Source organism: Paracoccidioides lutzii (genome assembly GCF_000150705.2).
Source record: "Paracoccidioides lutzii Pb01 unplaced genomic scaffold supercont2.9, whole genome shotgun sequence".
NCBI lineage: Eukaryota > Fungi > Ascomycota > Eurotiomycetes > Onygenales > Ajellomycetaceae > Paracoccidioides > Paracoccidioides lutzii.
The window spans coordinates 196,471-212,878 of NW_015440955.1; the positions used below are offsets into that span (position 1 = coordinate 196,471).

At 41.8% G+C, this 16,408-nt stretch overlaps 4 protein-coding genes across 4 annotated transcripts; 3 read left to right on the forward strand and 1 right to left on the reverse strand.

Moving 5' to 3' along the window:
* Positions 1 to 1,955: 1,955 nt before the first annotated feature.
* Positions 1,956 to 3,633, forward strand: PAAG_03725 (MOSC domain-containing protein; the record flags this gene model as incomplete). Its single annotated transcript, XM_015845046.1, has 2 exons — positions 1,956 to 3,399; positions 3,563 to 3,633. 2 exons carry the CDS (start codon positions 1,956 to 1,958, stop codon positions 3,631 to 3,633), a joined length of 1,515 nt encoding a protein of 504 aa, XP_015702135.1.
* An 835-nt stretch (positions 3,634 to 4,468) lies between these two features.
* PAAG_03726 (hypothetical protein) lies at positions 4,469 to 5,374 on the reverse strand (the record flags this gene model as incomplete). Its single annotated transcript, XM_002794087.1, has 2 exons — positions 4,469 to 4,960; positions 5,150 to 5,374. The coding sequence occupies 2 exons, from the start codon at positions 5,372 to 5,374 to the stop codon at positions 4,469 to 4,471; spliced, it is 717 nt and encodes a 238-aa protein (XP_002794133.1).
* A 980-nt stretch (positions 5,375 to 6,354) lies between these two features.
* PAAG_03728 (hypothetical protein) lies at positions 6,355 to 7,857 on the forward strand (the record flags this gene model as incomplete). The annotated part of the gene is made up of 2 exons (XM_015845047.1): positions 6,355 to 6,610; positions 7,676 to 7,857. 2 exons carry the CDS (start codon positions 6,355 to 6,357, stop codon positions 7,855 to 7,857), a joined length of 438 nt encoding a protein of 145 aa, XP_015702136.1.
* A 5,604-nt stretch (positions 7,858 to 13,461) lies between these two features.
* On the forward strand, positions 13,462 to 13,650 carry PAAG_03730 (hypothetical protein; the record flags this gene model as incomplete). Its single annotated transcript, XM_002794091.2, has 1 exon — positions 13,462 to 13,650. One exon carries the CDS (start codon positions 13,462 to 13,464, stop codon positions 13,648 to 13,650), a length of 189 nt encoding a protein of 62 aa, XP_002794137.2.
* Positions 13,651 to 16,408: the final 2,758 nt, after the last annotated feature.

Below are 16,408 nucleotides of genomic sequence, written 5' to 3' on the forward strand. Positions count from 1 at the left end.
AGACAATGATCAAAAGATATATTAATAGAGTAAGTAGAGATGCTTTCGCGTACTTTTGGCAATCGTCGAGCGAAGCTCGGGGATTTGCAAGGAGAATTGAAGTTGATGTTCCTTTTGAGGGAGTGTGACCTTGGCTTTAGTTATCTAACTATTTAAATAATCAACCTCCAGCTCAAACGTTGCTGATGATATCGAAATAATACGAGTTTATGAAGGTGCAATGTGGTTCGTCTGGAATTTACGCAAGCCATTAGATTGAAAACTGATAGGATTTTTACGGCTTAGTTATGATGAGAATTCTGAAGAGAATCATGTAAAGACATTCTTGCTGTAACTAATTACTTTAGTGAACGAACTAAACAGTGTGGAGTAGAGGGTTACGTGAAAATATTGAAGACGGGTATATGGATCAGCCTGGCTTTTACCGCGTCACTCAAGGCCTATAGTCTAGAGGAATAGTGGTTCTGAACTTAGAACATGACGGGAGCAATCTATATGAAGGGCATTCCTCCAAGTTGTTCAGTACTAACTGACGCTGTAGCTTTTGTTGAATTGTTCCATTTTCAACATAGAATGTCCGTCATACGGAAAATCTTCTTGACATGACGAATCCAGCGGAGTCCGGTATGGGATCAGTGCTCTTTCCATGATGACTCCTAAATCAGTTTCTGAAGCGTATCGTCAAATTGCCTGAGGGATATTTACTTCCATCCGTCCAACTTCAAAATGCAGATCTATGAGCTGATTCTTACAACATAAATAATGGGGCCAGACACTCTCCACGTGCCGCCTCCTCTTCTTTGAGTGTTTTTTGTACATGAGCATGCCTAAGCTGAACAGCTGCAGAAGATAATTCGCCTGTTCCGTCGTTTTTACGATCAATCCGACGTCGTTTAAAATATAGTGATCAGGAAAACCAGGTAAATAACGCGGGTGGTGTTGGTGGCAACATGATCTCAGTCTCCGCACAGCTTCCATCGTGATCCTCAACGCCCTCAACCGCCATTTCTAACATTTCAAGCGGAAGTCAGACTTTTCGTCATCACCCTATCACACCATGTACCCAGAATGTCGCGAGCCGACTTCCTCTTTGCAGGGAACTCAGACCACCTGTGTGCGCTGTGCTCAACCCTCATTACACATCGTAATCCACTCGTCAAGAAACCGGGTAGTTATATGAATCGTGTGATGCCATTGGCGTTGCATAGTTCTTCCCTCTCGACACAAATCTTGATAAGAGCAATCTCTTCGGCGATAGCAGGTCGGAAACAGAACCTTCCCGCTTAGGTTGAAAATGCACTGTATTTGGGGATTGCAGTGTGTTGCTGTTTTCTAAGACTGAAATTCGAACCGAGCGTAGCTATTGCTTGTCAGTGGGAGAGAATTGTATAGTTAACTAACCAATGCGCCCCTCACCCCCCCAATTGGAACAGAGTGCTCAATTATTAATAATATGCAACGCAAGTGTTCACCCCTCACCAAAGCATTTTCGTGTGTAGCGGCTTTCAACTACCTACCTAGGTACAATACCTGAGTGGTGAACAGTTAGTTAGCGGCATTCGGTTATTTTAGTTAGCCGGCCTCAACAACTAACTATTTCGCGACCACTCAGGGCAACGCTTTTTTGCCTCTCGTGCGCTGGAGTCATATAAGGAGAATGTAGAAGGGGGATAACTATCTTTGTTTGACGATTTTGCGTGGGTTTAATATTGAATGAGATGCTTCTTCTCAGCTCTAGCTCATCCTCTCTAACCAACCTCTCGGCAATCAACTCATGTCTTTGCCGGAACTAGGTTGCAAAAAACTTATTTTGCCCCTCCCACTAGTTAACCCTCCCACCAACGAAGAATAAGGGGTACAGGAAAAGAAAAAGAATTTGCTTCCTGTCATCGTATTTACCTTTCATTAACCACAGGCACACATTCTTTTCCATTTTCTGTTGTTCTATAAGCGCCATGTTCACTCAACGATTGGACAGTATTTTCCCGCGGCTGCACCTCTCTGCTACCACCTCTCTCGCACTCATCTACATCCTCTGTCTCTCACCCATATTCCTTCTCTTGTACTTGGAACTTTGGAGTCGTCGCGCAGCAGCCCGCGAACCCAAGGGATGTCGAAAATTGGGATTGCATAAGTTCTCGAACCTCAATGATGAGGATAATTATGACACGAATGGAAGACGGAAGAGGAGGCAGAACCAGAAGAATGATGCAGTGAAAGGGAAAATTCGTATAAAGGCCCTGCTAGCGTATCCTATCAAGAGCTGTGCTGGTGTTGAATTCAATATTGCCCAATTTGTGAGTACGGGCATGGCATATGACCGCCAATTCTGCTTTGCGGAGTATATGGAGACTACAGCAGCAGCAGCAGCAGCACCAGCTGGTGCTGCTGCTGCTGCTGCTGTGGCTCACGCTAGGAAACAACAAGATAAACCAACAGGGCAATGGATATGCCGCACGATGCGCGATGGGAAGTATTCCAGAATGGCCCTGATCCGACCGGAGATCTGGGTTCCCGACCCTTCATCGCGCTCGTACTCAGTAAATCACCCAGATGTTCTCTCCAAAGGTGTTCTGGTAATAAACTATCCTCGTACCCCAAGCGGCACGGGTCTGTCATCTCTATTGATATCCATCGGAATGAAGTTGGGTCTCTGCTCGCGGGAAGAATCCTTCCATGTACCCCTCCACCCACCGCCATCAAATAGCAAAACAAGTACATATCCTTATCGCCCGGTGCGTATCTGGAAAGACAACCCAATGGCCGTCGACTACGGAAAGCATATCCCGCCGTCTCTAATTACGTTTCTCGAACCCTCAAGACCACTCACTCTTTTCCGAGTCGATCCAGAGCATCGTCGGAATGTTTTCCGCTGCGCACCGCGCAAGGAGGCTCTAGGTTTTCAACCTACCACGGGGTTTGCGGATGCATACCCGCTGCACATGTTGGGACTGGCCAGCGTGCGAGAGATCGCGGAGCGGACGAGCCATGCTATTCCCAAGTTTTCAGTGCGTCGATTCCGGCCGAACATTGTTATTGAGGGGAGCAAGGCATTTGAAGAAGATTCTTGGAAACTAGTACGGTTTGTGTCCGGGCGTGGGAATAGTAAAAGCCAATTGCTCAATGGGCAACTGGAAACCCAGCACCGCAGAAATCAAGGCGGCATTATGGCAGAGATTCCCGATGATAAGCAACCCCACAGTCGCAAGGATGGAGATGGGGGGGTAGAGGTATACACGTCATGTCGGACAGTCCGGTGCCGGTTACCCAACGTAGACCCGAACACTGGTTTGAGACATAGAGTTGAGCCGGATAAAACGCTAAAGAGCTTCCGGTGTATTGATCCTGGAGATCCCAGCAATGCATGTTTGGGGATGCAGTGCGTTCCTGCTGTGCAAGGTGTGTTCCTTTTCGTCTTGCTATTTGAGTTGGTTTTGGGTACCCCTGAATTAGAATGGAACTGCTATTTTCGGAACTCATCATACAAGTTTTTCTCCCCAAAAGTATATTTGACTCCCTCATGGGATGGATATTTTTCAATAGCTTAACGATGTATACACAGAATTTACCCTCCGTGTCGGGGACGAGCTTGAAGTTCTCGAAACGGGCGAGCATTTCTATATCAAGCAGTGAATGGGATAATAAAGGGAACCAGGGAGAGGGAATAGACACCTTGGAAAAGGGAAGCAAGAAACAGGATGTCCATGCATTCTAGCCCATACTTCGGTATTTTGATGCTTCGGTTCCTATGAAAGGCTATATTTCGTTCAATTTTCGCTATACTATAGGGATAGTGGATTTTGTTCGGATCATATAATTGCCTCTTGAGTGCTTCAGACCCAGAGAACTGTATCAAATAAACCAGATGATATCATTAATGTTTATGGTTTTATGGAAATATTGAGGTACCTTGAAAGTCAGGAATATGTGATTGGGAAGAAAGAATCAGGAGTCAGATGAAAATTGTTTCCAAAACTCACAAATATTAGGGATGTGTTTGTCTTGTTGTTGACACCGGTGTACAGGTGTGCAAATAGAGGTAGATCCTTCTCAAGTCCGTTATGTCAAGGAAATAGAAAAATTCCCATAAAATAAAATGATGATGCATGAAGAAGATCGACTTCCATATGCAATAAATACCAAATACTGAAATGATAGGAAAACCTTTTAAAAATGGCCATAGAAAGCACCAAATGAACCTTAATACATCAGGGTGCAAAACAGGGGTCAGCATTGATCGGAAAGACAGAAACCAGGGAAGCAACTGAAACACATCCATTCAATATTCAACTTCCAACACCTTATAAAAACAGGGGGAAACAGCAAAAGCAAAACATAAATATGAGTCCTGACCAAACAAAGGGTATGTCATCTAGGGGGCGAAACCTCTAGCAAAGTACATAGCAGTTTGCCAAAGAGAAAAATGGAAGCACAAAAAGGAAAATACTGCTATTCGACCGCCTCCATATCACGGCTGGAACCTCAGACGAAACTCATGACCCTTCCCCTCCTCGCGAACCTTATACAAGAACCTTGCAATAGCATCCTGCTCTACAAGGCCAACGTTATTGAAATGTTTCCTCACCGCCGTGGCAAGGTGGTCCTTCGTTACCCTTCCTTGACCGCGAAATGTCGAAATGCCATTCAGGTCCATGCCAGCAACGCCTCTACTGCTCTCTAGGTCCATAACATTGCTAACTCCGCTTCCACTAGCGGCAACCGCAGTATTGTTAGTGTTATCGTCCTTTTTCGAAGGTCGTGAAGCGTTTGCATCATTCGCGGCTTTGCGCCGTGCAGAGAGCTGGGCCCGTCGAGCGGCGATTGTTGTAGGGGAACGGAGGCCAATCCCTTGATTCAGGATGATGGAGGATATTTGTGAGGAGGATGAGCTGGGGCAGGGAAGGTTATAGGCATGTCGGTATTGGTGGAGGACAGAAAGTGGCATGCTTGACCAATTGATCTGTGAAATGAATGGTTTTGGAGTTAGTATTGTTTGGGTTTATCGGGGGTTGAAAAAATGGTCGTGCCAATTGGAGGGGAATTGTTGTGCCTCTCTCCTCAAAGAATAGGCCTTTCTCTGTTTGAGATATAGAGCTGGAGGAGGTATAATAAATAAAATAAACACTGAAAATAACAGCGGATTATTTACCCCAGATGGCTCCCCGGAATGATCAGGTTCAGCATTTTGGCCGCCTGTCGTAGCGGTGGTAGCTGCACTTGCTTTAAGGTCCTTGGAAGAAATTGGGTTACTGGTTGCAGCGGCGTTGACTGCTCTGCGGCCCTTCGTGCCGGTGGGATGCCGTTCTCTCGTACCGCTGGAGGCTTCTGATCTCGAGTCGTCAAGGTTAGCCGTGGTCCGTTGACGAGGAGCCATGATGTGATGCTGAATCGGCTGGTGATATCAGGGAGAATATCATGTAAATAAAATGCTGGAGAAACAAACGAAACATCCGGGTATCATGGTGACAGACAAGTTAAGTCAACGCTTATTTCATCCCATGAACGCCATATTCAAGGCTGTCCTTGCAGATAATTGCATACATTGCAAGCCAATCTTGCCCTTCACCGACTGTTGACTCCTGGGGAATCGAATGCATCATAGGGCGGTGAGACATGGCATAATATTATAGATTGGCTCTAGTCCTAAAAAGGCTAGAATAGGGCCATGAAGTAACTCTAAATTGCGGATGAACTTTAAATCCGGGATACGCTATACCCCATTGGGGCGGTTTGGATGCCAAACGCCAAGCAATTGACTTGACTATGACGCAAAGAGCAATTTCAAAACAATCATCCAAAACCGGCAAATCTATGTATGCATTTATGAGGTGAAGATAGGTCAAGTTTCTTCGCAAACCTGTGGACAATGCATATGAATGAGGGAGCCGGGGAATCCAATTACATCTGAATGGCACAGAACACAAGAAATAGCAGTATGCGTGATGGTTCACTATATAACTAATCTTACAATCTTACAATCTTACTACTGCATTCCCTGGTTGCGCTGCATATTGGCTCCAGCTACATTTTCGCAGTTCCAACCGGAGGAGCCTGGCGCAACTTGTCTTCTGGGATCCTTATGATCCCCGCTGCCGTCAGATTGGGAGCTTCTATGGGATTAGAGAGTAGGAAATGGTCACCATGGCTTGCATCAGCTATTCTTTTCCTTTCCAGGTGAATCGTTTTCGAATGCTAATCAGATGCCAGCGGACGCCAATTTACCAATCTGATCACAAGCCCATGTTTGTGTTTGCTTATTCCATTTCGTCGCACAGCGGGATGAACAGCATCAAAGGATAACAGCAGTCTATTCCATTCCCCATAGGAGAGTCATATGTATGATTTATGCGCACTATGACCTTCATACGGGTGGAAACCCAACATACGAGTCTATCGTTGGGGATGTTTGGTTTCTCAGGTATCCGCTCACCGCCTCAAACTCCGTATCTCCCCAGCCACATTGTCCTGCTGCCAGAAAGGGGGCATAAAGGACCAAAAACAAAGCCCTGTCCAAAGCTCCCATGCAAGATGCAATGCAAATGCAAGAAGAGAGAGCCGTGCTTCCGCCTCACGGGAAGTTTCGGGAGATCCTCGGTATTTGTGGAGTGGGGTTAGGGTTTTTTTTTTTTTGTTTTTTTTTTTGTTTCTTGAAAATGATTTAAGTTTGCGTACTCGTATTAATGGAGAGTGCAAAAAGGGGAAATGTACATGCATGGCTGTCAGAGAGGAAAAGATTCCCGGGAAAGAAAATCTTTCTTATCCCCTTATTATTGGTTTTTTTTTTTTTTACTTCTCCTTCTTCAGCTGGAATGTATACCCACCAGCACATCAACCCGCGCCCGACGCCTTTTAGCCGAGTGCCGGTACCGTCTCTGGGTCCACATTGTGGAGTTGTGGAGAGGGTCTTGATACCATTGATTTTGAATTTTCATTATTTTCCCCATCATCATCCCCCATTTGCCTCCCCTTGACAAGCAAAGAAACACAAGGGAGTTTAGGAAAGAAGAGAGCGAATTGACACGCGCAGTGTATGTCTCGTACAACCCTTGTTGTTGTTGTTGTTGTTGCATACTGCATAGAGAAAATCACATTGCATTCGAGTTCCGTATTCAGGAGTAATAGGCTAACCCATCACCGCGAATGATTGATTACATCATTGTCTCCATGTGGCAGCTGCATGGTATTTCCAAGGTTTGTCAAAAGGGCCTAGATCAGAGCTGACCCAATACTCTGTATCTTGGAAGGGCTTTTCTTGGGTTTTCGCAACTGCAGATATCTCCCCCAAAAAGATATCTCCCCCGAAAATCACAGGCAGAGCTACGGAGGTTGCGATCTAAACCATCCAGGCATGGATCGGGAACGAAAATACAAAAAAAGAAGACAGAAATAACTAGTTCAACAGATGGATAAAAGTGGACCCGGCAATTAACTTTTATATTCAATATTTCAGTCCGAGGTCCCGGTTCATACCCCATGAATTCCAGTAGTTAGTTAGTTCATGGCTGGGTAGCATCGGAATGCACACACAGATACTATGACACATCCGCAGAAACATTAGTTAGCGGGCATATTGCGCTTGATGACTTTACATCCCCTGCCTGGGTACGTGATTGTTACTACCAAAAGTGGTTCAGAAGCAATCAAGGAATCATATTTAACCTTCCAATACTCCTAGTGGCAGGAATTTCCGGTCCCGCCTCATTCATCCTCTCACCGTCACGCTGGTCCTCGGAGCTTCTAGTCTTTCCAAATAATTCGAATTATCAGGAGCCCGGGAGGGGCCGCGAGTGGAAGGATTTGGGTGGAGAGAGGAATGGTGGAGATGACAAGCGTCGAGTCGCCGATTTTTTCGGCTAACCCCAGAGCAAATCACCAACTGTATAGTAATCAACTGCCATAATTTTTACCACCGTCCCCCTTCTTGAGTAGTATCCTAAACTGAAATCAGAAACGACGATTTCTATCTACAATAACAGATTATCCTATCAATCTCGGTTTGTGGTGATAGTTATAACCGAGGTGTTGACAACGAAAATAATCCATGACTCTCCTTTTTTTACCTTAGGTTTTCCGAATTATCAAACCTGTGAAGAAAGACAAAGAAAGCATAACAAGAATCCGGTAAGCATTGCGCCTAATTCTTTACTTGATTTATCAATTGCTGTTGTTTGCTGCCTTTGAATTCATCAATGATGAGGTTCCCAGATATGAAACAAAAGCTTGCGACTGTTGGAGTATCAAGTTATCATGCAGCGTTGTTGCCAGCCGGAGAACCCTCGGCTTCTTCCCTTCTCTTCCAAGGCCGAATCAACTGGAACATATCCCACACTCTCCTAGGTAGCTAGTTTATCCCAACGTGTTCCTGGCAGGTTCCCTAGCCAAGCCGGACCCCCCAAATCGCCACCAAAGCCACCCTTGCGGAGAAAGGAGGAAAGGGCCACATATTTTCTTCGTTCGATATCCACTTTGTCACGGAGTCTTGTTACCTCGATTTCATTTTATTTTAGCCATACGCCGTTTTGCAAATATTACACATCTGCTAATTACGGTGTTACATACAAACACTTGAGATATTTGTGCAATAGGAAACATCAGTCTCGCCGTCACCATCTCCAGTGGCAATTTCAAGATAGGAGAACACAAGGGATAACGGCAACATCTACGGGGTACATGAAAATGCATCATCCATGAATCAACCGGCCTCTCAGAAAGCTGTCTGTATGCACATGTGGCTCTAACTACTGGCCGGGTGGTTCACGGTATTCGGCCGCTAACTATTCCAGGAACTGGTTCAATTCTTTAAGTCCCGCTTACGAACACAGCATTTTCATGAAATAATAGGTGCTGAAATGCTCTGCCGTATACGATTCTCCAGCAAGGCAATGTGCATACCTAGCCACAGAAAGTCCAACTTCCTCAAGTCTGTCAGTTCTGCCAAAATAAAATTTAACAAATGGTGGGCCTGGCAAGTCATGCACAAATGCTTCGTGGTCGAAACAAGCATAATGGCAGCTGGCACACTGGATCGGGCTCTGATTGGGTACTTTGAGTTCAGAGTTCAGCCTAGTCAGGGGAGCAAGACAAAAACTTTTGACCCTTTGATATCCAAGCTTCGTTCTTGAAGGAATAAAACGATTAGAGCTCCACAAGTTTATCGAAGTTCTCATAACCTCTCAACCTCTCAATTCTCGTTTTCGCCGTTAAAATAATGGAGTTGTTACGATTGCCAAATTTCACGGGCGAATTTCATTAATAAATAGGATGGATATTGGCATATGGTGATATATATTGATTTGGGTTTTGAGAGCAAACATAGTTATACTTCTCTCTAGCTGGTTTAAGGATATACCCCCCCATGTATTTCATGCCGTCATTGAAATAATAATAACATCATCGTGCTGCAAATGAAAATTCTGCTTTCCTCTCCGTGGACCTTATTCCTGCCCCATGAAACTTTGAAAACAACAGTAATAAAACTCCTCGGACGATCGGGCGGATGAACTGAATCCGTGATTGGCCAATGGATATTTTCCGCGTCTCCCCCATTCTGATCTAGGCCTGCTGTTTCGCGATGGAGCGGTCTGCAACGGATGTACGTACAGTGTTGAACATATCCATGGGGCTTATAACCAGGGTACTAGCCATACAAGTGATTTCCTTGTGTCCTTAGCTTGCGCTTCGTTTGGGTGCCGCACAGTTAACTAACTCGGGAGGCAATGCCTGCCTGTCGTTTCGCTTTCCTCATAACTTACATAGAAACAAAATATATACTTATAACTATAACTTAATGATATCAACCAACTCTTTTGTAACCTTGCAATATATCAAATATTATGTTTCATCTCACAATTATCTACATAAAAAATAAATACATAACTGCCATCCACAAATCAGCATTCAGCATTAGAAATACATATGCACACATACATTAATTACACTCTGAGAACCGGAGAATTAATACCATTTTAAGTCTTACCAATTGATCAGCATCTGTGCTGAGGTCCTCGCTGCCTAAGAATACTCTCCACACATCGCCATATTCAATGAACAGTATATATATTTATCTAGAGGAGTTGCAATTGAGGCATTGATGGACGCATATCTTTTAGGGATACGCATGTAATTGTATGAGGAAGAGATGAGATCGAGAGAATTACACAATGGCTTGCTTCACCTCGAGACTGTAAATTTTGATATACCTAATGTTTGCCAACATCGTTCTTATTCCCCTTCATACTTTTGCATAAGTTCTGCGATACGACTGCTAGCCTTAAAAATGATATCCTTGTAATCTACTAGTTTTGACATTGGCAGGGTACAATTTCAAACAACCCATACCTAAATTGATACAACAATATTGAAATATGGACTGGTCAAAAAGCTGGTGATAGGTATGTCAGTCAATGACTATTATATTTGTATCTATGATGCGTTGCAAAAAAGGCAGTGTGAAAATAGATCAAGATGCATTCATTCAAAACTTGCCCATAATCAAACATGATTGAGCAGGCTTCGACGGAGGTAATTCTGTGTGCAGCACCAACACACAGACTATGTCAATCTCTCCAAAGCTCAAGAAAACCTATGACAACGTCCATGAATGCTCACTTTACCATTCAAGCTATTTTAGTAAAGGCGTTTTTGCCTTGCAAGAAGAACAGCTCTTATTTTGCTTTTTGATGGTAGGAATATACTCATAACCTTGGTTGCAAAGGGAACGATTAAAATAATACTGTAGCCCATTTTAGTAGCGCATTAGTCGGGCAAGCTGTCCAGGCCACAGCTTGACAGCGGCATCCAGCTCCTTGTCCTAGACATCATAATTATAGTCCACCCTGCACGTCGGCCGATTCCTGTTTTGGTCGCACTCGGCAATTGTCACAGTTCCAAGTAGGACTTTTATCTTCTTTATCTCTTGGGCGACCGAGGTGTATATAAGTGGCTCTTAAGGAAAATCGAGTTGAACAAGAGAAAAGAAAATAATAATAATAATAAACAGAGAGAGAACGAAACAAAATAAGAGATGCTGAAGCTTGATAATCTGAACCTCAGCATCTTTACAATCATGTGAAAATGAATAAGATTATTCCCCTTCAAGAAGATTGTCTTGCAAAACTGAGTGGCAGGAAGCTTGTTCAAGCACAAGTCCTGCAGTTGTATCGTACACATCCATGTGTTACTACCTCAGCATGTAAGTAACTCTGTTCACAGCCATTTTCCGGGGCTTCTCCTGCAGCCCTCTCTGTAGATGCAGCTTTCGAAAGGTGGAATGCATCACACTTCCAACTTCGTGGTCAGTTTTCGGCGTCATCTCCGAAGGACCCCCCTGTCATCCCCCATAAAAGGAACCGGATTCCGGACCTGGAAGCCAAAATAGGTACTAGGGAGGGTTTTTTTTTTTTTTTTTTGTTGGCAGCAGAGAAACTTCCAAGATATGAGCTTCAGTCCTGCATCACTTTCAAGTTAAGCAACCAAACAGCTAGAAACAACAGTGGTCTGTGCAGGTGCAGTGCAAATGCAGTGCAGATATACCTTTTATATCTATTTAAAAACAGTTTGATATTGTCAAACCTATATTGACTGAAACTTTTCTTTTAACTCAACAATTGCTGAGATAATTATTAATCTTCAGATTTTATTCATTATTTTAAAATCAAAAGTTAATAATATAAAATTATATATAATAAAAATTATAATTATTATAATATTTTAGTTTTACTATATAGTTTATAGTAGCAATTATGCATAATGAAAAAATGAAAACTTTAATATATAAAAATATGAAAAGTAAATAAAATGAATAAAATATATCTGAAAATATTGATTATATTTTTGATAATTATATTATTAATTATATAATAAATAAATAAATATCATTCTATAACTATAATATTTAAATAAAAAATATAAATATAAATATATAATAATATTTATTTTAAATTATATATATATAACTATAATAAAAATTATTATTTAATTATTTTATATATAAATTAATAGTAATTATATTATTTTTAACTTTTATTAAATTATAAAAATTTAACTATAAATAAATTTTATAATATATATTATATATAAAATAAATATTTTATTTAATATTTATTTATTTAAATAATTTTAATATAATTTATATTAAAAAATAATTAATAAATATAATAATATATAATAATTATAAATTAATATATTTAAAAAAATATAAAAAAAGCAAAAAATATATAAATAACAAAAACGCATATTAAGAAAATAATATATATATAAAGCAGAAGAGCAAATGCAGGATCAAACTAATGTATTGAAAATAGAAATGAAATTGAGCTGCAACAGAATCAGAATAAAATAATGAGACTTTGCAGGCAGAAAATTTTGATGAGAAGTCACATGATAGATGAAGCATACACCTAGAGTTCGTTTTGCAATTAACATATATAATATAATATATATACAGTTATTTATAGAGTAATATATATAGAGAGATAGAGTGAATAGAGAGTGATAGAGAGATATGGGAAAGCATAAACCTTTCCAATGATAAGGTTTGTGCGGGGGGTAGAAGCAAACTGGGGTTTTAGGGCGGAGGAGGGGATGGGATTGTGCAAGCCTAGATTCGTCATGCTGATGATAATCGCTGATGCAAAAATTCATACCGACATCCGCTTCGCCATCCTTTAATTGATGCACCAATAGAACACTCCCCTTTGCCCGTGGAAAGCATGTCAAATAGAAATGCTGGGGTCGGCTTAAAGGAGGGGGGGGGGGGAAGGGGAAAGCTTCCTGGGATGCTACCAGGGGAAACGCCGTGCTTGTTGGGAAAGTTTTGATAAAAAGTTAAAATAAACTGACAGGGAATCTCCTCCTTTGATGGTTTTAACGTTTTTACGGTTTCTCCCCTGCTATTCGAGTTCGTTAAACGTATTTTTATTTTGAAACACTTCAAATTATTAGCATAGATATGGTGGAGAACACAGTTTTGAATTGGTAGATTTTTGCAGAACGGAAGTCTTTGGAGAGATTGGGGGGGATGATTCATCGATATATATCACGGAGCTAATCCGTGAACTATATCCATGAGTTTGATGATAAAGCAGCATGCAGGATAGTTTCGGAGGATGAGCCACTCGCTTCCCAAATCCTTTGAGGTTTCATATCAATTGCTGGACATTCTCGGCGTCGTAACTCCCTTTTGTCTTTTTCAGTATGCAAAGTTTTCAAATTCTTCCGCGTCCTTGCAAGGAACGGAAAGCCGTTTGCTGCGACCACAACGGGAAACCGGTGGCGATGTCAGTTTAGTTATTGTCTTGCAATGGGGACAAATTGGTCGTCAAAGCAAGGCGAGAGCTAATTTTGTCATATATCATCTCTGTCTTCCATACTCTCGACCAGAGCTAGGGAAAAAGAATAATATGCACCAAGTAAAAGTATTAGTGAGGTTCCAACGAAATTCTACAATCCAGCTCTACAAATATGACGAAACTTTGGTGGCAAGGCACTTGCGATATGATGATCTTTGACATGCACGCATTAGGAATGAATCATGTGCGGAACTTTTTAAAGAAACCAGGCAAGGAGTTAACATCAGTTACTGAGACTGAGAGGGTGGAAACTGATACAAGTATTCCGTCACGGCAATTAGCACAAATCGATGGCGCATGAAAAAAGTGTCTGTTGTGATGCAACTAACAATTTCAAATCTGCATATACGAATCTGACAAGTTACAAGTAGGTCGGCGGAAGGTAATCCGGGATGCATAGTTTAACTATGGGGGCCAATTGGCGACGGACATTGCCAACCAACACGTTGAGTTTTGTGGGGGAAATCTACGTGATGTCACATGTTTCCCCGAAAAAGGAATTATATTTTCCCCAGAAAAGTAAGATAGATAGATAAATAAAAAAAATAAAATAAAAAAGTAAAATCCGATTCTGAATGTCGGGGGAAGATATGAAAAGAGAAAATTTTCAGAATTCGTGAAAAGCTACAACTCATCACCATTCGAACATGTGGAGGAGACGGAGAACCGGTTATCCACCGAGGTTTTGCGGAATTGGATTGCGATGTTTTAACAATGTACCCTATCTATTCCCTTTCTGTGCAAATGTCTCTCCGCTGCTTGATTCCACGGTTAAGTTTCTTGGGGCCACAGCAGAGTTCCGTTATCTTATTTCCAGCCATTCATGGGGAAAATGGCGAGTCCATTCCGCGGTTTGGTTCAGGAGTACCTTGCTGGGCACGCGCCCAGTCGCCTAACGTGCGGATTGAAAAGGAAATATCAGGAAGCGAGGCAAGCAAAAGCAATATGGAGTCTGAACTACCATTTTATTTATTTATTTTATTTATTATTAAATATTATTTATGTATTTATTTATTCATTTATTTTTATTCCAACAAGCCATACGTTGATCTCCAGATTCACAGCGCGTTAGTCGGAATGCATAGATTGTCGGTGAAGCGAGGGAAGGTTGGAAGGAAAAAGTGGGGCTCCACGCAAAAGATCATACGAGAAATGATGGCGAGGAGCGAGGGATATCTGAACAAGCAGAGGAAAAATAAATAAGTAAATGGAACAAAAGCTGCCAAAGGAAATTGTCCCATGCAACCAAGTCCCTAAACATAAAGAGGGTGAGCGGTCAATTGCTCCGAATTCCCGCATGTCGCCGGATAACGTAGCTATGCGTAACTAGCTACCTCGCAGGCAAAAGTTGACGGGGGAGCGCTGATGAAGGCTGATGATGCAGGATTTGAGCACAATACGATGTCGGATACGGGAGTATTCCTTCCGCTCAATGATACATTCAAATTCATTCATTCTTCATTTCCCCGCGGTCAAACCTGGAAAGAAGCAAAACAAGAAGAGGGAGTTTGTTTGGTTAATATCAATGCCAGACAAAGCTAAGCCGCTGCCTACAGATTTCTCCCCACTTCCACCATCGATCGCATCATTTTAGCTTCTTGTCCTTTTCTTATATCTTTTCTTTTCTTTTCTTTTCTTTTTATTTTTTTTATTTTTGTTTTTATTTTTATTTTATTTTTATTTTTATTTTTATTTTTTTTTTTGGCTGGGTCCGACGGAATGCTCTTTATTCTCTTTTTATTTTTTTTATTTTTATTTTTATTTTTATTTTTATTTTTATTTTTATTTTTTGGCTGGGTCCGACGGAATGCTCTTTATTCTCTTTTTGTTTAATTTATTTTAACTTATTCTATATTTAAAAAGTTTCCAAAAATTGAACAAATACCTGTAGATTACTCTTGCGCAACGCTCTTCTGGGCTCACCCCACCCCCCGGCCCCCCGCCCCGGGGTAAAGGAATGGATGAATCCGTGTATTTTCATTTGTTGAAATAATTTAATTAATTCATATCTTATTAGTTGCCCCCGTAATTTAACGCGCCAGCATTATGGAAATTGGGGAAGAAGAAAAAGGGCATTGTCTCATATCATTGTCTGATAGAAAAACCCAGTTACCCTATTCATTTCGCAGCGCGTTTCGTTTTCGAAGCGCAAAGCTATCACGTAAATGCGTCATGCCGCTAAAAACAAGGTGTAACCGGCTTCCCCAACCTTGGAATTAGGTTAGCGGAAGTGAGGATCCGGAGAAATCTTGGTCCCGCAGTTTTATTTTTTATTTTTTTTTTGTTGTTTATTTTATTTATTAATTTATTTTTGGGATGGGGGGAGGGTGAAGGGAAGAAATCCAGGTTCATCGTCTCCGCTAATAGCATCGCGCAACGGAGAAGAGAGTAAAAAAGCAAAAAGAAAGAAAGAAAGAAAGAAAGAAAGAAAGAAAAAAAGAGAAAATAACAAAAAAAGAGGGAGAAAAAGGGGCGAGAACGTTCTTTGGAGGCGGAGAAAGTTCGGGAGGTTGGATCTTCAGTTACAGGCCCCCATGTCCACGTCCAGTCCACGAGTAAAACTATCTGTACACGTACCTGTAACCAGGCATCATAGCGAAGAGACGTTTCAAAGAATGAGTGGAATACTTTAATTAGGGCTTGGGGATTGATTATTATTGCTGTCGTGATTGTTACATGGTGGAAGGAAAATGGGATTTGCCGGTCAGCTTAGAGTTACATGGCGCTAACTATCTCCCGGAGGCTGATTCAGCCCCACGACTTGATCGGGGAGATAAGCACCAGCTAACATAATTTACCTATTAATTAGCTATCAACTACGGAATACCTGGGATGTTTTGATGGGGAAGATGGCCCAGCGATTGTTTCTAAAAATAGTGGCTAGAAGGCATGAAGGAGACGGGAGCTGCGTTTATCTGTCTACTATCTAATATCTGCGCAGACGTTTTGTTTACCACAACAGGGATACCGACCAAACGAAGCTGTTCGACTACACTAGCTATGGGAACCGGGGGGGCAACGTTGATCGAGCTTTTTATCTCCATGAAGTTCAACTAACC